At 38.0% G+C, this 21,663-nt stretch overlaps 1 protein-coding gene across 4 annotated transcripts in view; it reads left to right on the top strand.

Moving 5' to 3' along the window:
* KDM4C (lysine demethylase 4C) overlaps positions 1-21,663 on the top strand; it is a 360,071-nt gene that overhangs the window by 42,309 nt on the left and 296,099 nt on the right. For all 4 annotated transcript variants that reach the window (XR_012071960.1, XM_031676953.2, XM_015242581.3 and 1 more), the window contains one exon: positions 20,326-20,486. Coding sequence is in view for 3 of the 4 variants with exons in the window: in XM_031676953.2 (XP_031532813.2) it covers positions 20,343-20,486 (144 nt within the window). In the remaining variant the exon portion in view is untranslated. The remainder of the gene's footprint in view (positions 1-20,325; positions 20,487-21,663) is intronic.

Here is a 21,663-nt window from a genome sequence, read left to right as displayed (position 1 = left end):
AGTATTTTTCCAATATCGTTGATACTGCGTATGGCTTATGCGATTTGTGAATCTTTAGGAATTTAATTTCACAGTTTACATACGAAATTGCACTTAACTATGTTCTCAAAATAGTTCAGATTTTGGATGTAATTTTTATGTTCGAAACTAAGAAACTTACTCTAAACGGACATGGCATTTGCTGGGTTCTGATAGGCCAATTAGTTTAGGTAATCTCAGACGTTAAAGTTATGGGGGGCTTCATCATAGGGCTGGTGGCGACTTGTGTTCCACCCTGGGTATGGAGGCTCGGAGAATCCGTGGGTGCCTAGGTGGCGCAGTTTGGAAGTCGATGAGGGGTCGAGGGCAGGGGTAGTGGGGTGGGGGGTGGTAGTTAAGAAACCACAGCAGGTGCTGTGGGTCCTGGGCATCCAGACTTGGGAGACTCAGGCAGCCCTTGTGGCTCCTCCTTCCCAGGCTCCCCAGGAACGACTATCCAAGCTCAGCAAGCTCTTCTTTGGAAATCACAAGTGAAATACAAGTTTTGGAGACTTGAAATTCCTTTCTTTGTTTTCTATGTCCCTTATCAGCCTTGCTGCATCATAATAGGGATTGCAAAAGTGCATCAAGTTTCTAAGTTCTTAGTCATAGGAGAAGAATCTTTTTTTTTCTGTTCAAGAAGAAATATTAGTTGGCATTGATTGCACAATTTTTTGGGTCTCTCTGGACCCAAATTTTAGTGTAATTTTCCTAAAAATTGAAATTAACAGAGAATTAAAAAATTTTTTTTCTTAACTCACATTTACTGAAAATTGTTCAGTTTCTCTTTTTAGCCCTTTTCATAAGAGTCACAAATCTTTCATAATCTGATAGGTTTAATTTGCATGTTTAAAAAATGATTTTTACATTGTTCATGACTTTTAAAGCATTTTTGTTCCACCATTAGGTGTTTTATTGATACGCAGATTAGAGATGACTTTTGGCTTCAAATTAAAAATAGTAGGTTTGGAAGGAGGGTCCAAAAGTAAATACTGGTCATTTTAAATGAGGATTTTCTATTCTTAAAAAAATAAAATTAATGCTAAGATGATGCTTTTTCTGCCTTGTGATCATTGTCTGTCAGGTACTTTTCTACTAAAAGTAGTATCCGTATTACTTTAGAATTTAAAATTTTACTTTCTTATAAAAGAGTATTTACTATTATGTCTGTATTTATATTTACTTTTTCTTTGTCTTCTCTGTACCTGTGATAAATTGAATCATAAGATCTTACATGACACTTTTCCTGCATTAAATATGAGAAATTGCTTTTATGAAATACTGTAAACTACTTTAATAAACAGATTTCTTCTTTTGGATTGCTGCTGTGTGTAAACCTTCCTGTTGCCATTATTGATACATGTATGTCAAGATTTCCCCCCTGATTAAGGGATTTTAGTCAGATACATAGTTATCATAGGTAGAAAAGGTTTTTATTCTCGTATTCAAATAATTTTCTATACAAATTACCATTTGATGCTAAAATTATTGTTGATGTTGTAGTTGATAATTATTTAAAAGTTAGTTATTTTACCAAAGAAGCCACACTTACTTAATTGTTCATTTGATCTATAAATTTATAGGTAATTATAGTTGTGCTGTTTGTATAATAGAGTAAGACTAAGGGAAGGAGACCTAAGCAAATTATTTTCTTTTTAAGGGCTTGAATATAAATATATAAACCACCCTAGACTTTTCAATTAAAATAATGTCCCAGAATACAACTTGAAAACAGTTTAAAGCCCTGTGTTTGGGGTGTTCACTGGGCTTGCAGTTCTGTCTTGCTTTGGTACATTTAATATTAAAAAATATGAAATCGCCAGAATTAAAAACTGGGTGTGATTGTTTGCTTATTACAGACAGGTTATTTATATTAGAGTAGTTTCAGCATAGAAGGAAAAAAGAAGTCTTGGTTTAATTTAAAGTGTATTTAAAATATTCAGGTGTTTTCAGAAATACAGCACTCGGTTGTTTCATCATTAAAAAAAAATTTTCTGTCATACCTGAAGCATGTAAAAGACATGGTGTACAGTACTGTGAATTCATGCAGATATAAAACTTTGTGATTCTCTTCTATCCCAACTGCCTTCCCTTGGCAACCTTGTCCTGATTTTTGTGTTCAGTATTCCCTTGCTTAAAAAAAAGGATTAATTTTGTGTGCATTTTTCCCTTAAAAAAAACAGATTAAACTTTATTTTTTAGATTGTAAAAATGGCATGTTCTTTGAATAGTCCAAGACTTAACTTTGAGGTTCATCTGCATTGTTGGGAGTAGCTTTGGTTTGTTAATTTTCACTGCTGTGTAGTAATCCGTCTGATGAATATACTGATTTATTTATTGATTCTCCTGTAGATTGACATATAAATTATTTTCTTAATGTCAGTACAGCAGGGTTTGAGAAGCATTGTTACTTTGACCCATGAACAATGTAAAATTATCTTAAAAGTTTCATACATATGGGGATTTTAAATCTATCTTTTAATTTATAATTCAGAAATTTCTGTTTTAGTAAACATATATCCCACTATATCCCAAATAAATAAAAGCTCTTATTATTGGGTTCCTGAATAATTTTTGTAAGTATAAAGTAGTCCTGAGACCAAAAAGTTTGAGAACACTGCTCTGGGCTTCTAATACCTCACTTACAGAATGCTTATCTTGTAAGGCTGGGGCTCTTGGGAGGATTAAATGAATTAATTTTCCTGTGTTAGCATTATTATTGTGTGTTCCCTGTCTCCCATAGGGGGAGGGATTACTCACCTTTTTTGACTCCAGTCCCATTTACCTAAGGCCCCCTTTCAAACTCATCTCTTCCTTATGCCTGTCCCCACAGTGGCCATCTGTGGTCTTTTCCCCAGGAACTTCTATAGCATTTATGTATGTGTGTGTACCTTGAATTCGATTCTGAAGTACATACTGCCTGTATTGTCAACTTTGCTACGATTTCTGATTCCTCTGGATTTTCGCTTTCTGTTGAAAGGGAAGGAATTCCTGATCAGTTGTCCAATCTTTATTACTGTTGTTTTCCTTCTGATTTTGGTCCAGTTAGGCAGCTATCCTGGAAGAATTCTTTTTACCTTTGGCTTCTGCATCTAGAGCCAGGTGGAAGCAGATTTCAAGCACCTGAGCCTCCCTTTCCACTTACCTGACCTTTTAATTCTCCACAGCAGAATTTGAAATTATCTTTTCAAAGCTATGTGACCTTGAATGAGTTTGTTAACCTCTTAGTGAATTTGATTAAGAACTTGGTTAAGTTCTTAAATGTTAGCTGCCTCTACTGTTAGTGGTCCAGAGTCTTGCTCTTTTGCTTGGACACATCTTTAGGGATTGCTGGAAGGAGTCTTAGGATGACTTTGTGGACTCCCTTCATTAACTTTTCTGTAGTGGGTATGGCTTTTTCAGTCTTAAGTGCCTGTGTTTTGCATTTTTGAGATTGCTTTCTTATCTTTACCTATCTAAGATAAGAAAGTTTCTTTTTCTTTCTTTCTTAATGCCTTCAGGTCTTTGAAGTTAAATAATTTTATAAGGCAAATTCTTTGATTAATCTTATTTAGTTATAGGAACAGATTTATCACTTGAATGAATGAATGATTTAGGAGAGAGAGAAAAAGTCTGAAAATTTGTATGTTTTGGAGGAAAATGAAGGGACAAATTATCTTAAAGGGCAAATTGAAGAATTTGAAAATGGTTTGCCAATTTAATTTCAAATTCCAATTGAATGGCTTCCAATTGGAAGTCATGTTTTCTAAGAGAATTGTTTGTTGAGAATGTTACATTTGGAATTTTCATCTATCTAGGTAGAGGTTGGGGGTCTTGTAGAGTTAAAAGGTTGGAAACCAGGAAAGAAAATAAGGACTTCAACTTGAGTGAGTTAATTGACTTGATTTTTGTTAATGGAAATAAGCAGTTCCTTTCATCCCTCCACCCTCTCTTCCCTCTCTTACACAAAACACTGGGCTCACTAAGGACCTTAGAAATCATTTAGTTTATTGGTTCCCAGATTGAAAAAATAATTTGGACTGAAACAGGCTTGTCAACTTTTAATTTTCCAAAATAAAAATTATCAAACTTACTGTAACTCACTGTTACTGTTCAAAAGACGCCAAAAAGCAGGATGAGCTTTCTCTAAGAGCAAAAAATTAAATAAATAAAAATTTTCATTTTATGAAAAATGAGAGCACTTTCATCCATGTTTTTCAGTGACCTGATGGAACCATTGCCCACCAGCATTTAGGAACAGTGAACTTGTTTAATGTCCTAAGTTTAAAGGTTCCCAAGACTTAACATTAACAAAGATGAAGTGCTTAGGTGAGGTCATGCTTCTGGATATTGATGGAGCCAGAGCTCAGCCCACTTCTGTGGCCATTATCTAGTCCAATGGTTCTTAACTATTTTTGGGGTCATGTGTGATATGTTTTTGAGAATGATGGGAGCTATAGATCCTCCTCGTCTTGGGAAAAAAACATTGGACAAAAACAATGGCAGAACTGAAAAGAAAACTACAGATGAGACCATGAAAACCTTATGCAAATACATTTGAATGTACAGTTTTCCAGAAAAAAATATAAATTCTAAAATAGATTCAAGAAGTTGTAGTAGTATACCATTTCAGAGAATTGATTCTGTAGTTATATGTCTTACCACGAAGAAAATACCAGATTCAGATGGTTTTGCAGGCTACTTCTTCAAAGTATTCAAAAAATACTTAATTGCAGCCCTCACAAACTCAAGTTTCCCCTTTTCAGGAACACTTCCCAACTCATTTTTTTTTTTTTTTAGGCTAGCATGTCTTAATACCAGCACCAGACAAGGACAATGTGGATAAGGAAAATTACTAGACTCACTTATAAGATAGGATATGAAACCTTCAATATACTATTAGCAGAGAGAAGTCCACGGTGTGCAGTTCTGACAATTACATCATCCTCAGGTTGGGTGCATTCCAGAAATACAGGTTGGTTCAACATTAGAATGATATTTGTCTTAATAGTAGATAAGGGAGAAAACCCATCATAACAGATACAGAAAGAGCATTTGATAAAATTCTTTTAAAAGCAAAGCCAAGAACCCCTCAAAACTAAACAAAATACCTCCTAGAGAAAGGGATAGAACAGAACTTTTCTAACCTGTTACAGGGTACCTGTACATAGTAAACATTATTCTGAAGAGTAAAGGTTAGAAGTATGCCCTTAATAATAAGACATTCCACTGTCACTTCTCTTTAGCACTGGAATGTCCTAGCCAGGTCAGTAAGATGAGAAAGAGAAATAAAAGGAATAAGCATTGTGAAGGAAACAACAAAAAACTTCTCAGATAATTTTCACATCATAATCTAAATAGAATCATTATAATCTATAGACCAGTTTTTGGAAATGAGATTATTAGCAGGGTAGTAGATATGGGATCAGTTTAAAGGTTAATAACATTTTGTATACCCACAACAAAAGACAAAATACCTTGCTTAAAAAAATACACTGAAATGAGAAATGTTCTACTGAAAACAATTAAATATTCTATTTAAATGTTTAATGTTAAAGTTGGTTTTTTGTTTTTGTTTTTGTTTTTAAGTAGAGGCACTGGGATTGAACCCAGGACCTTGAACACACTAAGCACACCCTCTACCACTGAGTTATACCCTCCTCCCTGTTTAAATGTTTATGTGGTAAAACAAAATGACTGTGTTCTTAAAAAATGACAGTGCTATTGAAGAGAAATGAAGGCTTTGGAAATATTCCAGTTTAAAAAAATACTAGAGACATGACAGCTACATGCAATACCTAATTCTAGACTGAATTCCCAACTGGAGGGGAAAAAATGCTGTAAGAAATATTACTGGGTCACTTGACAAAATTGGAACACAGAAATTCAATACAGTATTATATGTATGTTAAACTTACTGGATTTGAAAACTAATGTCTCTGTAGAAGGAGATCTCAGTTCTTAGGAAACACACAAAAGTTTTTAGAGGTAAAGGGCCATGATGTATACAACTTACTCTCAAATGGTTTTGGGGGAAAAATTATATATATAAATTGTGTGAGTGTGTGAGAAAGAGAGAGAACACAAACTATTAAAGCAAAGAGGGTAAAATACTAAACAGAATCTCAGTTAAGTGTATACAGGGCTTTTCTGTGTGTGTGTGTGTGTGTGTGGTTTGTGTTTTGTTTTTCTATTCCTACAACTTTCCTGTACATTTGAAATTATTTCTGAAGCAAAGGTTAAAGAAATACTGTTTACAGTAACATCAAGTATGAGAATAAACCCACACAGCTTTGTATTTTTCTTTAACCCTAAGTTAACCTCCCTTATTGATTTGACTTTCTCCCAAAGCAGGGATGGAGGGCTTGGCAGCATGGAAGCGATAAGGGAAATGACTATGTTTAGCTATAAGGCAGGACTTTGACAAATTGTGACCTTACGTTATTTTTGTGCCTGTATTATCAAGTCACAGAGTGGTTCTTTCCATTAGTTACTGAGTATTTTTTAATTTTGGTTAAAGATGTAAACCAGAAAGAAAAATACATCTATTTTATTTCTGCTTAAAACTTATGCATGCATTTGCTTTTCTTTTATTGTAAGACAAAGACTTTTCTTTGAGCAAAGGTTAGAATTTTACACTTCCTCTCTTGCACAAACAGTACACTCAAAATACAGCATGTACCACTTTCAGTTTCTGTTTTTTTTTTTTTTTAAGTAAAGTGAGAGTTAAGGCACTTGAAGTAATATGTGCCAGAATCCTTCTAGATTTTACAAATCCATTTACCCCCCTAATCTTTTGCTGTTGCACTTCCCATACTTCATTGAACATCCTTTTTTTTTTTTTCAAACCACCTCATCTTTACTGGATCTTTCCAAAAGATTCAACTTAAATTTTGTAGAAACAATAACATTGTTGTATTCACACTTCATCTACTTGTATAATATTTAATCATATCACATAACGGCACAGTTTGCATAAACTGGATTGGAAATAAGCACTGTTGATTGCTAAGCATGCATTTCAACTGGTACTTAGATATAATAGGTATAAGCCTACTCACTTCACCTATGTTGTGGGCAGCAGTGATGTTTTTCAGAGATATTATGTAGTATCTGGTGAACTGGTTAAGAAAAAGGCTGTTGAGAGCTTCTCCTATAGTAGGCCAGAAAGAGCAGATAGCTGCAGGTGGCTGGCTACTTTGTTAAATCGCTCAATTAGTAGTTGTACTCAATACTACAAAATGACTTTTGAGTAATTTGATTAAATAAATTAAAAGTAATTTTATTAAAATACACAAGGAACTGATTATTGGAAGGGATTACTGGCAAAAGGCAAATAGACAGGAATAAAACCTTTATTTGATTTACATCTGGTATTTGTATACCAGGTTTCTTTCCCACTTGCCATTGTTACTTTATTGATAATTTTGTCAGTCCTGATTCAATTACAGATAATGGACACCTCCCTGGTTAACTTAAGCAGAAAGAGATTTGATATTGTAGTTGCTGAAGGTTGGAAAACAGGTTCTTGTCTGGGTCCCCAGGGACCTATCTCCTGGGATGTCTCCCAGAACACCACTGTTAGTGGGACTGGCAAGGGAAACACAGATATCAACACAACATTGTAAAATGACTATACTTCAACAACAAAATAATTAAGAAAAAAAGAAAAAATAGAATAGGATGGCATGATCAATTTTGTGTTTAGAAAGTTTCTGTCTTTCTGTAGCTGTATAGAAGAGAATTCAGGGTAGCAGCACCCCCACAACCCACTAACCCCTCTTCCCTCATTCTGCACAATAAATGACAGCATTGGTGCCAAGAAAAACAAGAGAATTGAGAGCTGTCTTGGGTAAATCACCAAAGACCCTTGGAGTAGTTTAGGATAGTTACATTGGGAATGAAGATTAGAGAATGGATATGAAAGATGTTCAGGAAGTAGAATAGACAACAGTTGACATCCACGTGGAAGTGGAGAGCGAAGGAGGGCTCAGGTTGCCTCCTAGGATTCTGACGTTTGCAGTGGAGGGCAGAGCTTGTGTAGGAGATTCTCTCCCTTCTCCCTTCCCTCTTCACTTTAAAGATTGGATCCCGCTGTTCTAAAGGCTCTCTTGGTGGTCTGTGCTTCCCTTTGTTGTAGCACCTGGCTTGTGGTATTATAACCACCTGTGTACATATTCCTCTTACACCTGTAAGCTCTTTAAGGATTAACACTGGTCAGTGTCAGCCACAAAAAGACAAACAAGACTGGATGGATTGAGTGAACCAGGATTGAGACTATGGGATAGAGAGGCAGATTTGGAGGGAAGATTCCTCTTTATCCCTATTAAGTTTTAGATTCAGTTTTGTCTCTGTTGGGTGTGAGGATCATGTCTAAATGGCTATGCCCAGTAGGCACTGAGATTTACTGGAGTTAGATTCAGGAGAGAGAGGTCCTTGTGTATTTCTGAGGTATTGGTAAGGACGGTTAAAGCCAATGTGGATGAAATCTCTCATAGTGTCTGTGCCTGGTGTAGAGGGACGACAACCACAGAAAGAACCTTGCAGTATATCAATAGTGAACGGTTTGGCCGAGAAAGAGCACGGAAGGGTGTTCCAGAGAGTGGAGTGACCATAAGAGAGTGAGTAGGGGATGGTGTGTGTCCCACCATTTGCAGAAACTGTGGCAGGAGAGGACTTGCCCAGTTTTAAAGGCTGCAGAGAGGTTAGTAAGAGGTCTAAAAACATTTTGGATATAGTAATTGGAAAGTCGCTAGTAACCTTTTCCAGAATGATTTCAGTGCACTAGTGGGTGGAGATGTCAGTTGCAGTGGGACTGAAGATTGAATAGATGAAGTGGACAAAATGAGTGTAGGCTATTCTCTGTTGGGGTTTGTGAAAGTTGGAGAAGGAAGGCTGAAGGCTGTAGCTGGGGTCTGTGCAGGAGGGACATGGTGTATAGGGAGCCTTTAAAAATTATCTGGGAGAAATTTGAGCATGTTTGTAGGCAGTGGGGAAGAAGCTAATGGAAGCAATTTAATTTGAATAATTTGTTGTTGTTGTTGTTTGTTTTTAAAGCCATCACCTGTGCTTATTGTAGCCTGACAATGTGCTAAACTGTTGTATTTAGCAAGTTTTTGAATCCCCATCACAGTACTGTAGGAGAGGTAATGTTATCCCATTTGACTGATGGGGAAAAGGACCTATTCAAGTAATTTTCCTGGTATCATGCAGCTGTTAAGTGGGAGGCATATAGATGGGATCAGAATCCAGTTCTGTCTGGCTGTAAAATCTTGGCTCTAAGGTCTGGTCTTGCCTCTTTACTTTGTTGCCTCTTAAGACAGTGACAATTTGAAAGATAGGTACAAAATGATCTAGTTCAACTCCCCTTGTGATGGTAATTTTGTATAAAATGCCATTCTGTTTGGTTGAGATTCCCACTGTGATGTCAATTTAATTGAATTGCTAGAAAGCAGAGCAGTTTTGTTACAGTAACCTTTTGTTTAGTCTAGTGCTTCAACCTAAGGATTTGGGCATGGCCTAATTAATCAGCATGGTTACTAGTCATTGTATTACTGATGCATGGAAACTTTACCCCAAGGGAAATGGGTATTAGGCTTTTTAACAATTAGGTAATTATTATGTTGTGAGAAGTGTGCCTTCTTCCCACCCCCATCCCTTTTCTAATAACTTCCTACTTAGTATAGAATCTGATTGGTGATAAAGGACCTCTAACATTCAGCCATTGAACATTGTTAAGCTGAAAGTAATAGGGCAGACAGAAAAAGTCTGAGTATTGAATCCAAAAAGTTCAGTGCTCTAATTTATATCTTTTAAATGAGAATTTTTCCAAGACATTTTCTGGTTTATAATAGCAGAGTGTAGATATGTATATACATATAAACATAAAGCTTCTTTGTTTCAGTTGTGCTATTTCTCTTTTAATCATATTTTTCTTTCTTGCATCATTCTACTGCTTTTCTATGCAAATATCTGGTGACCAGTAATTGATGCATATAGTTTTAACTCATATGTATCATATCTTTTATCCCCCGTTCCTATTACTGCTGCATTAATGCACCGCCCCCCATCCCAACCAGCCTTGTGGTGGTCTTTAATTTGTTCCACTAACACTTGTATTCTCTGACAACTTTTAGTTAGATTTAATGTCTTGTTTTAGATACAGTTTGCTTTTTTGGGTAAGTGCGATTAATAGATGATGTTACATTTTTTCCATTGCTTCATATTGTGTGCACTTATTCCACTGATAGTGGGTGGACCTGATCCCTCCATTATAAGGCTTCCTACTAACTTGTCACCTCATGATTATAGTATTTGTTGATGATATTTCCCTAGATTCTTTATTTTATTAGGGATTATTTAAAAAGTGATGATCATATTCTGTTTTTTTCTTTGTTTGTTTGTTTTGTTTTTTTCTTCTACTTTTAGTAGTTGGAGTTTTTCTGTTAAGAGATTTCTGCCATCAATTCTTTGCTTACGTTATGCAGGAGTGGGAAAATTTTCTATTCTTCTATTGTAGGTTCTTCGGTTTAATAATTAAATTGACATAAGACAAATTAACAAGAGAAAAACAATTTTGAAAAATATTAAATTAAATTTCAGATGTACAGGAGCCCTGAGGATATGAGACCCAAGGGCAAGTTGGGCAATTGAGGCTTTTATGCTGTCCAGAGCTAAGGAATGGGATAGGGGCCTGGGGCTTTAAAGGAAAGGAGGGTAATTCATTGGACAATAAGAAGAGCAGATGTTTGGTAACTAGATGTTTGCTGTGCCATGGCTGTGTCTTTCAGATAAAAAGTTATCTCTGGTAATAGCTCTTTCTGGCCCACGTCCCCTATCTAAATTCTTCAGGTAGTTAGGGGATAGATAAAAATTTTTCCTGAGTCTGCTGGGTCTTGATTGCCTTCAGCTCAAAATAATTCACATGCCAAAGTGACATATTTTGAGGTCACAGATTCTCCCACTTACCTAAAATATCATTTGTTCAAGAAAGACAGGATAAGGGCTTGGTTTCATTTATTTATTTATAAATCTTTGAAGTAGTATGTTGATGTATTCCAATGGTGATTGACCCTTTTTTTTTCTAAAGGAATATTATAGACTTACAGATTTTAAAATATTTTATAGTATATTTATTTCACTATAGACTCATGGTTTCTTGCTTTATTTAGCTGATTATAGACCATTATTGTCATTTATTTTGATGCATAGTTTCCCCCAAATTTAACCAGTGGAAGCCCCTTAATGTTGGGTTTTATGTCCTTTTGACTTTTCCCCCTCATTTTTTTTTTTTTTTTTTTTTTTTTTTTTTTAGTATTTCCTTACTTTCTAGCACAAGATGGAAGTTCCAGGCCTACCTTGTACTTTTTCTTCCCCTGCTCTGGACTCAGACTTTTAAGCAAGACGCTCTGTTTCCTTTTAGAGGAGAATGGCAGTATTTAGTAACCCAAGATTTGAGAACTCATTGTTACTGGATGTTACTGCTCCCAAAGCCTTGTGGGCAGAGCTTAGGAATTACCTGTATATATATACATGTACATGTGCATATACATATATGTGCATACGCAAACGCATATACACAATACACCATGAGCTGACACCATACCTCCGGATTCCAGTCTGGTACCTTAAGTTAACCCTAGTTTCTGTCCTCTTTTTATTTGTGGACTTCTGTCTGTAACAGTGAGAATCTTTTTTTTTTTTTCTTCTCACTTTTAAAATTTTTTATTTATTTTTTTATTGAAGTGTAGTTGATTTACAGTGTTAGTTACAGATGTACAACAAAGCTATTGTTACATGTATATATATGTATATATATTCAGATTCTTTTCCATTATAACTTTCTACAAGGAATTGAATATAGCTCCCTGTGCTATACGATAGGTCCTTGTTGTTCATCTGTTTTATACATGGGAATGTGTATCTGACAGTGAGAATCTTGGCTCCCATTATCAGTCAATATGTATCTGTGTTCCCATTGCTGCTGCTGTGCTACCACGGATGTCCTCTTTGTCTCAGTCAGGCTCTAGCACACTACATGGGGCCGCCATGGCTATCTTCTACCTCCCAAAGTGTTTCTGTGTCCTTTTGACCTGACTCCCATTAGTTATTTTTAAACTTTTTATTTTGAGAAAAATTCAGAATTACAAAAATCTTGCCAAAAGACAAAGTTGTTCTCAATATGTGTCATCTAGATTTCCCAAATGTTAAAGTTGTTCCGTGCTCATCATCTTCTCCCTCTCACTCTTTCTGTTACTCTTAGTATGTGTATATGCATGTTTACACATACTGTTTCCTGAACCACTTGAAAGTAACTTGTAGTATCCCTTTACCTATAAATACATTATCAGATATTTCCTAAAACCAAGGACGTTCTCTAATGATAGTGTAGTTATCAAGATGAGGAAATTAATCTTGACATAGTACTCTTATCATATAATGTACCAATCTTACTCAGATGTCACCATTTGTCCTACAAATATTATTTGTAATAGAAGAGAAACTTTTTTGTTTGTTTTTTGGTTCAGGATCTGAGGAGCACATATTATATTAGTCTTTTAATCTGAAATTGTTTTTCATTCTTTGTCTTTCATGACCTTGACATTTTTGAGGAATGCAAACCACTTATTTTTAAGAATGTCACTTAATTTGGCCTTTTCTTATGTTTCCTCGTGATTAGATTTAGGTTATATACATTTTTGGCAAGAATGGCCACATAAGTGATGTTGTGTCCTTCTCAGTACGTCATATCAGAAGGCGTGTGATATCTAATCTTCCCAACTCTGATGTTAGTTTTGAAGTGATATCTGCTCTCATTGTTCTTCAATAGCTTTCTTGTTTTCTGGAGTAACGCGTTCCAGTCACGTCTTGTACATTTCTTGTCTCAGACCTGGAACCAGCCTTTTTTCCCAAAGATTTCTGGTTTTCTTTATGGAGGTATGGTATTTAGAGACCACAATTTGTATGCAATGAGTAGTCTTGTCATTGTTTCTCTGCCTTTTTCGGCGGGTGGTGCTAGAAAATAGACATTATTTTAAGAAAAAAAATCATGAATTCATATTGATATTTCAGATTCTAATGAAAGATTTTTTAATGTAATTAAAGGACTTTATGTTGGTGTTGCTGTCTTGTAATGGCAATTTGATCCCTAATTACATTAACATTATTACTTATTTGCTCTTATAGTATATGTGTAATGGCTTAAGAAAATCCTGAATACCAGTATTACTATTAAGAATCTGACAACTAAATGTAATTTAATATATTTTAAAAATAATTCTGTATCCTAAAATATATCCTGGTAAGTTTTGCAGCATAAATACTGTGATTCAAAGTCCCTTAAGCGATTCTTTTCCTTGTTTGCTTATGCCGCTGGCTTGCTATACAGTTAAGTTAATTTGTTTTTCAGTTTTTAGGGCCTGCTTTTTTTCTTTTTTCTTTTGTTTTTAAAATATTTAAACCATTTGTATGATTGTGGAGTTAAAATAATATGTAAAACTATATTCACAGAAGTTTTGCTTCCTTCCCTGTCTCCTCTTTTCCCATTTTTATTGGTTTTGGGCTTAATTCCTATAAAAAAAGTAGATGTTATAAACTCTGCTCTGCACATTGCTTTTTAAATTTGACAATATAGTTTGGAAATCACTCTAAATCTTTTTTTTTTAACATTTTTTTACTGAGTAATAGTCATTTTACAATGTTGTATCAAATTCCAGTGTAGAGCACAATTTTTCAGTTATACATGAACATACATATATTCATTGTCACATTTTATTTTTCACTGTGAGATACCACAAGACCTTATATGTATTTCCCTGTGCTATACAGTATAATCTTGTTTATCTGTTCTACATTTTGAAATCCTAGTCTGTCCCTTCCCACCGCCCCCCCACCATCCCCTTGGCAACCACAAGTTTGTATTTTATGTCTGTGAGTGTGTTTCTGTTTTGTATTTATGGCTGTTTGTTTGTTTGTTTTAGATTCCATGGATGAGTGATCTCATATGGTATTTTTCTTTCTCTTTCTGGCTTACTTCACTTAGAATGACATCCATGTTGCTGCAAATGCTGTTATGTTGTCGGTTCACTCTAAATCTTTACTTGAGATCTTCCTCATTTCTTTTAGGTTCCCTGTCCTCTGTTTAAAGTATCACACTGATTCATCTAGGCCCTTACTGATGGAATCTTAGGGTAAAAGAGGAAGGAAATTACAGATGTAATTAAAATTTGACTCATCGTATTTGAATAATGGATGCAAGGCTGGAGTAGGCACACGTAAACTAGGTGTTATGTGTACAATTTCATGCTGGACATAAGGTGCAGATTTGCAACTAGAACACTTACCCTGTGAGCATTTCATGTCTGGAGAATTACTTCTCCTGCTTCATTGATGTCCAGGCCTAGATACAGTTTGACCTAGGGAAGGAGTGTCACTGGATAGAGCCAAGAGTGGATCCTTAGGATAATTTGGCTGGTTTCTATACCCTCTTCTGCATACTTATCTTGAGGACATGAGAGCCTGAGTGCTCCAGTGTCTGCTAATCTTGCCAGATCTTTGGTGAACAAGAGAAGGGAAGTCTTGCTCAGTTTGCCTAATAAGATGACTTCTATCTACCAAGGGTATAAAAATGATGTGATCAAAATTGTGAGTTGTCCAGTATAGCCTGATGGAGAGAATTTATGTATTTACTTGGATCACTTCTCGGGAACCTTATACTGGGACCCAGCCTAGAATCTGCAATAAGAGAAACTTTTGCACAATTTCACTTGTTATTGGGGCTCTTCTGTCTTAGGAACCATCTCCCTGAGTTCACTTTTCCATTCCTACTCCTGGTCCTTGCAGGCTGGAGGGGCAGGATGGAGTGGTGATCTGAATGGGATCAAAAGAATTAAAGAAAAGCTGCCTGGGCCCCTAGGAGGGGAATGAGGCCTAGCTCACATGAAAAGTGATCAACAGTCTAAGGGCTTTTCTTTGATATCTTGTTTTCTAAGTTAGGGCCCCAGGCCTTTGGGGTCCGGAGATGACAGGAAAGGACAGCCTTTAAAGCCAGATGCTCTTGTTGTGGATCAGTACCTGGATAAGAATGCTAATGGCTGATGTGGAGCTTTCATTCCCTTTTGCCTCAAATCTAGAACCAATTGAGAAAGACAGTGTCAGATAGAAGGTCAGAGTATTATGAGCTTTATTTACTCTTGATAAAGCTAGGGTTAGAGAATGTCACCCTCTCTACTTCTTTCCTTCTAGTCCAGTGTTTGATGCCCATCTTAGTCTGCTATGGCTGCTGTAACAAATTACCACAGTATAAGATGGGTTAAAATGAGAGGAATTTACTCACTCATAGTTCTGCAGACTAGAAGGATAAAATCAAGGTATCATAAGGGCCATGCATTCTCTAAAGGATCTGGGAAGAATCTGTTCTGTGCCCTTCTCTCGGCCTCTTGTGCTTAGTGGCATCCCTTTGCAGCTGCACGACTCCGATTTGCCTTCATCTTTACATGGTGTTCTTCCCTGCGGGTCTGTCTCCTTCCCTTTTATAAGGAGACATCAGTCATATTGGGCTAGGGTCCACCCTAATCCGCGTATGGCCTCATCTTAACTTGATTGTATCTGCAAAGACCCAGTTTCCAGATCAGGTCACATTCACAGGTGTTAGGGATTAGTTCTGACATGTCTTAGGGGACACAATGCAACCCATAATAATACCTGACCAAGACTGCCTGCAAAGCAGAAGCATACTTGATTCCCTGCGAGACCAGGCTGGGGGTGCTGCAGTGGTGGAACTGAAAGGCCAGATTTGAGCTGCCTCAGGTTCTGCCTCCAGAGAACCTCACAGAAACTGCAGTAGAGCAGGGTAACAGCACCTGCTCTGTCCAGGTGCTATTTTGGCTGCTCAATTTCTTTTTAAAATTTCATTGTGGGAAAGGAGAAGTAAGTGAGGACTGGAAAGGATGACCTCCAGGGTTTGAGCAAGTCCTCACGAGGAATCTGGGGAGGCTGGAGTAGAGTTCTCTTCAAATCCCAGCTGGCACAGCTGGGAATTGTCCCTCAGTTCATTTTCATTCTACCCTGATGCATTGTCTGCTTACCTGGTGAGTGCTGTATCTCCCAGGGGGCTGTGCTTTTATAGTAGGTCCTGAAGTGTTCTTGTCAGTGTGGACCAATACTATGGCAGGCATTTTCTAAGAAACTAATACCCCCCATGGTGACAGCCATCAGCTTTTACTCTTCTCAAAGAAATTGTTTAAACAACGACACAGGTCAGAAATACTGGTGTATACAAGGAAAGCAATAGGGATATAGATTGACATTTAGCAGGAAAGCATTAGCCTCAGTTTCTTCTTCCTCTTCCTCTTCCTCTCCTTCTCCTTCTCCTTCTTTTACCAAATAAAGTTATATTATGAGAATAAGAACAGTAGATGTTTTCCCTTCATGGCAAGGTAAAATTTTTCAGGAGGGAGGCTTGGGCCAGTTATGTAGGTATGAATTAGTGCTAGACTATTCTTCACTTAATGAAAAAGATCTTTATTTTGCTCATTAAACATTTTCTTAGGATACTATACTTAGGTTTAGGTGGTCTCGAAAACACTGAAAGCCAGCTCTGTAGATGCAAAATAATGTTACCATCACACATATTGTTGTCACTCACTTTGGGGACTCAGTCTCTAAAGAGGTATAGTGTTAAAAAAAAAAGTTGCATCACCTTCAGCAGAAAATCACAGAGATGTTTCTTGCAAAATCCAATAGTCTTTCTCTGCCTAGGAAACATTATTGCAAGAGCATTTTAAACCTACTTTTCTGCTTGGCTCAGAAAAATAAACGTAACAGAGAAGGGGGGCTGGGAATTTGATCCTATGATTAGGATCAGCAGCATGATTAATATTACAATGATAAATGTGGATTAGGAAAAACTCAAGGAACAGAAAATTTATGAACTAACTTTTAAGGGTAAAGCACATATGTAGGCAGCCCCAGAATGAAATGGAAATGGTTATAAATGTCTGAAAATAATCAATATCACTACTAATCAAAGAAATGAAACTTTGATTTTTCAAACACCAGATTTTTTTTGCCTGTCATATTGGCAAAGATTTGGGTGCTGGGATTAACATTAAAATTTTAGATACTTTATTCTTTTAAATTTTATCATGATCATGGTATTAACTTTATAGATTGAAAAGATCTAAATATAAGCTAAATAGGCCTTTAGTGTATGATTTGTAGGTGGAACTAGTTTTGTGTAAGCAAGGGAGTAGTGACGTTAGAGGCAAAGTTTATTTCACAGACCAGTTAGCAAACTAGGTCAAGGGTGGAGGTTTCATTCTGATTGTTACTAATTTGCTGTGTATCTTTTTTATTTTTTATTTTTTTTATTTTTTTATTTTTTTTTTTAATTTGCTGTGTATCTTAAGTCTCATTGCCTCAGTTTCTTGTGAGAGGCACTGTTCTGTTTTTTAGACTAAAAATCTTTACTCGTGTTTTTCATTTCTGTGACAAAATTTTCTTCAGAACAGATCTGTAATCTAATGACTTCTCACTGACCCCATTGGTCCAAAACACTCATTTTATTTTGCCTGGATTGGTGTAAATTGCTTCCATGCATCCAAACTTGTCCTTTTTTGATATGCTAGAATTGTGAGCCTGCTCACTTCTCTGCTTAAAATCCTCCAAAAGAGTTACCTTGGAAAGCAGTGCCATTTCCTTGCTCGGAAACCCATGTTAGAGTATCTGGAAAGGGATGAATGAGACAGGGAAGGAGCTCAAGGTTACTTCCCACCTCACTCAGAGTATACGCCAAACCACTTTTCTCCCCCATTTTCTTCTCACCATTCTCTCCTTGCTTACCTAGGCCAGCCACACTCACTTCTTTGCTCTTCTTTGAAGGGCCCAAGAGGCTCCTTGCTGCTGCCTCAGCCTAAAATGCTCTTCTTCAGTGTGGAGATGGTGTGGTTTACTCCCTCCTTCAGGGCTCCAAAAGGCTTCCCTTGCCCACCCTGTGTGAAGCAGCTACCCCACCTCTTTGCCCTCTGTGCCTGGTTTACTTCTTCATAGCCTTGTTACTTATTTATCGTCCGTTTCACTCTGCTGCTGTTGGGGTTGCGTCCATTCCTTCCTGAATGCCCACCCAGCAGTCAGGCATTCAGTAACTGTTGTTGAATGACTGGCTGAACTTCCACTTTCTTCTTCAGTGACTTCTGAAGCCCTTTGCCTAGAGAAATAGGCAGGCCACCCTTTTCTTCACCCATGGGGAAGTAAGGCTGCCTCTTGTGTACCATATGCCTCTATAGAGGTATTCTGGGGGTTTCTTCCCCTTTCTCACGGCTCAGGTTTTTATATTCTCTTACTTTTTACCAGTCAAGCAAATCAGTCTGTTTTCTAAGTAACTGTTCTGCGTTTCAGGCCAGTGCTTTCCTTTTTCCTGCATTTGGTATCATTTAATGTAAATACTTTAAGAACACTTTGGCATTTGTTCCTTCATTCAGTTAGCAAATAGTCATTGCAGCTGATATTATGAGCCAGGCTGGGTACCAGACTGGATGCCAGGGCTTGAAGAGATGGAGAGCCTGTCTTTCCCTTGAGGAGCTTGGAGTTCAGTGTATGGTCACAGGTGCCATCTGGACAGGCAGCTGATGTAAGAAGAATGCAAAGAGGGAGGTCCACACAGACAGGGTAGCTCACTAGGCCTGCCCCGGAGGATTAGGAATCTCGTCATGGGCGGGAGTTTGCCAGGTGAGGAAACAGGTAAAGGTTGCTCCAGTAGGAGGGAATTATTTGGGCAAAGATACAGAGAGCTGTACTTGTTTAGAGAAGGATACAGATCAGTGAGTATTATTGGAGTGTAAAGTATAATGCAGGCGGTGGTGGACAAGGCCATGATAGTTGTTGCGAGGGTCTGATCTGGATGCTTCTAAAGGGTTATGTGTGGCCTGTGTAGGGCTGAGACTTTCATCCTGCAGCCCACAGATTGGGGCCTGTACATCTGAAGAGAGGTGGGTGCTGAGGTGGCCTGGAAAGTTTTTCCTTTTGCATGCCCACTCCCTGAGGCAGGGAGAACACAGAATATTTTCTGCCATGTATTAGTGTATCTCCATGCAGATTATCTTCTCCTTTAGATTATGAATTCCTGAAGGGTGGCAGGGTTTAATTTTGATATACCTCATTTTCCTCGCATGTACTTTGTGAGATAGACACTCATTTAAACCTTCAGTCTGTCGCCCTGATCTCTTTTAACCTCTTATGATCCCCTTAGATGTTTTCCCCTTTGTCTGCTCCACCCCTCACTTCCCAACTTCTCTTTTTGTTGGGCAGATGAAGTTTATTATAAGAAAAATAAGACAAGGAAAGCTTGGTTCTGAGGATTTGTTGTTTGAAATGTTGGATGCCAGGCACAGTTACTGTATCTGAAAGCGGGGTGGGAGGGAACCTCCTTCCTGAGGCAAGCACGCCAGTGCTCCTCATGTGTCTGGTGCACAGTAGGTGTTCATTGGATGTTTGGGGGAGTAATCATCCTGTTCACTGACAGCAGGATTTGTTCGTGTTTTTGCAGCGCTACTGCTGTCTACTTTTCTACTTTGATATCCTATAATTGTTTCTTTCTAAGCTCCAGGCAAACTAACCTCCTGTGTCCAGCCCTGCAATACTTCCAAGTAGTTCCACTGCCTAAAGTGCTCTTTCATTTGGCAAACTTCTGCATCCTCTCATAAGTATTAACTCTGCCCCTTTCTGGGGAAGTCTTTCCTGGGTAACTCAGGTGGATTCAGTTACTCCTTCCTGTGTACAGTTTTGTATTGAAGTTTGTTCAGCCTCCAGACAGTGATCTTACCCCTTTCTGCATCTCCAGTCCTTTAGCCTGGTATCTGGTGGTTTTGCTTTCCTGTGCATGTTATGCTGAGTGGAAGTACCCCTGAGTAAACTCTGTGCTGGGGAGGTGGAACACTGTCCCTTCTCTGCTCAGCCCGCACCAGGCCTTTACACAGGTGCATGCCTGAGAGCGTCTGTTTCAGTATTGGTGCATAGGAACCGCATTCTGTAAACTTGCAAAATTAGAAAATTCATTCTTTCTAGGAAGGATGTTGAGGAGGAGAGCAATATAATTAGGTCAGTGATTTAAAACCAGAAACAGGAGCTTGGGAGGGGGAGTGACTAGAGGCAGTTTTTCTCTTCAGGAGTCCAGGCAGAAATGAGGGAGCCTCCCTAACAGGGTGATGGAAGGGGACGGTAAGTAAATAAAAGAGTTTTTGCTGGGAGAGCTTACCTGCTATTTGGGAGAAATGACCACTAACCTTACCACACAATAACTCGGTGCTGATAACCACATCATCTTCTCTGCAGAGGCTGCCCCAGCCATCATGGAGGTGGCCGAAGTGGAGAGTCCACTTAACCCCAGCTGTAAGATCATGACCTTCAGACCGTCCATGGAGGAATTCCGGGAGTTCAACAAATACCTCGCGTACATGGAGTCTAAAGGGGCCCATCGAGCAGGTCTTGCAAAGGTGATTATCCTCAGCTTGTTTAAACCAGAAAATGGTCACTTGACCTTTTAATTACACTCTTGGTTATCTTGATGTAGGAACTTGTTTCCTCTAGAGGAAGACACTTGCAAAACCTTTGTTCTTGTTAATCCATGTGGAACGTTTGACTTCTTCAAAGAATAATTAATCTTATTTTTCTTTCAACTATTTATACTAAGTTATGTTCTAGAGCTTTAAAACCCAAACCCAAATCAAAACTACGAGTGGCTCCTAAAAACCAGAGATGCACGTATTGGTTTCAGAGGTGTGAGAGGGTTCACAGCTCTTACCATTTGTTCAGAGTGCAGTTACTAATCTGAAGCTTCGCTACTACTCCTCTCGCACGCCCCCGCCCCCGCTTCCTTCCTTTTCTCCCTTATTTTTTTCTCTCTCTCTTTTTTAAAAAATGTAAGATTTATTGAGACATAATTCACATACCATACAATTCACCCACCTAAAGTGTGCAATTCAGTGTTTTTAGGCCCATTCACAGAGTTGTGCAGCCATCACCACTACTTAATTCAGAACATTTTCTTTACCCCCAAAATAAACTGTACCCATTAGCAGTCATCCTCTGTTCCCTGCTGTTCTCCCCAACTCTAGGCAACCATCAGTCTCCTGTTTTTCTGTAGATTTGGCTATTCTGTTTTCTTTTTAGCTATTTGTTCTTCAGGTGTGGAGAGTGCAAACTACATACCAGGCATTATGCCAGGTGCTGAGAGTGTGTGTGTGTGTGTGGGAGGAGGTGAGGGGACAGAACAAAGTTCCTGCCCCCCTTGGAACTTATATTCTAATGGAAGCATCATAGGATGGCGAGATAAGGACATTTAAGCAGAGATCCAAAGAATATGAAGAAACCCGTCTTTTCAAGATGTGGGGACAGAATAGCAAGTCTAGAGTCCTGGAGGCTGACCCGATCTTCATGTACGGGAGAAAAAGGAGGATGGTTAGTGGAGCTGGGGCTCAGCGAGCAGGGAAGGAGGGTGGAAAGTAAGATGAGAGCCCTGGAAGGGTCTGGGTCTTAAGGGGCTTGTCCAGCCATAATAAGGCATCAGGGGTTTTTTTCAAATTACTGTGGGAAGCATTGACAGGCATAAAGTAGAGGAGAGGAGGACATGGTGGCTGCTTGTTTGTTCACACTGGCTTCTACATGAAGAAT

This window comes from Vicugna pacos, chromosome 4 (genome assembly GCF_048564905.1).
Source record: "Vicugna pacos chromosome 4, VicPac4, whole genome shotgun sequence".
Taxonomy (NCBI): Eukaryota; Metazoa; Chordata; class Mammalia; order Artiodactyla; family Camelidae; genus Vicugna; species Vicugna pacos.
Note: the sequence above shows the minus strand (reverse complement) of the source record. Positions and strands in the feature narration are given on the sequence as shown.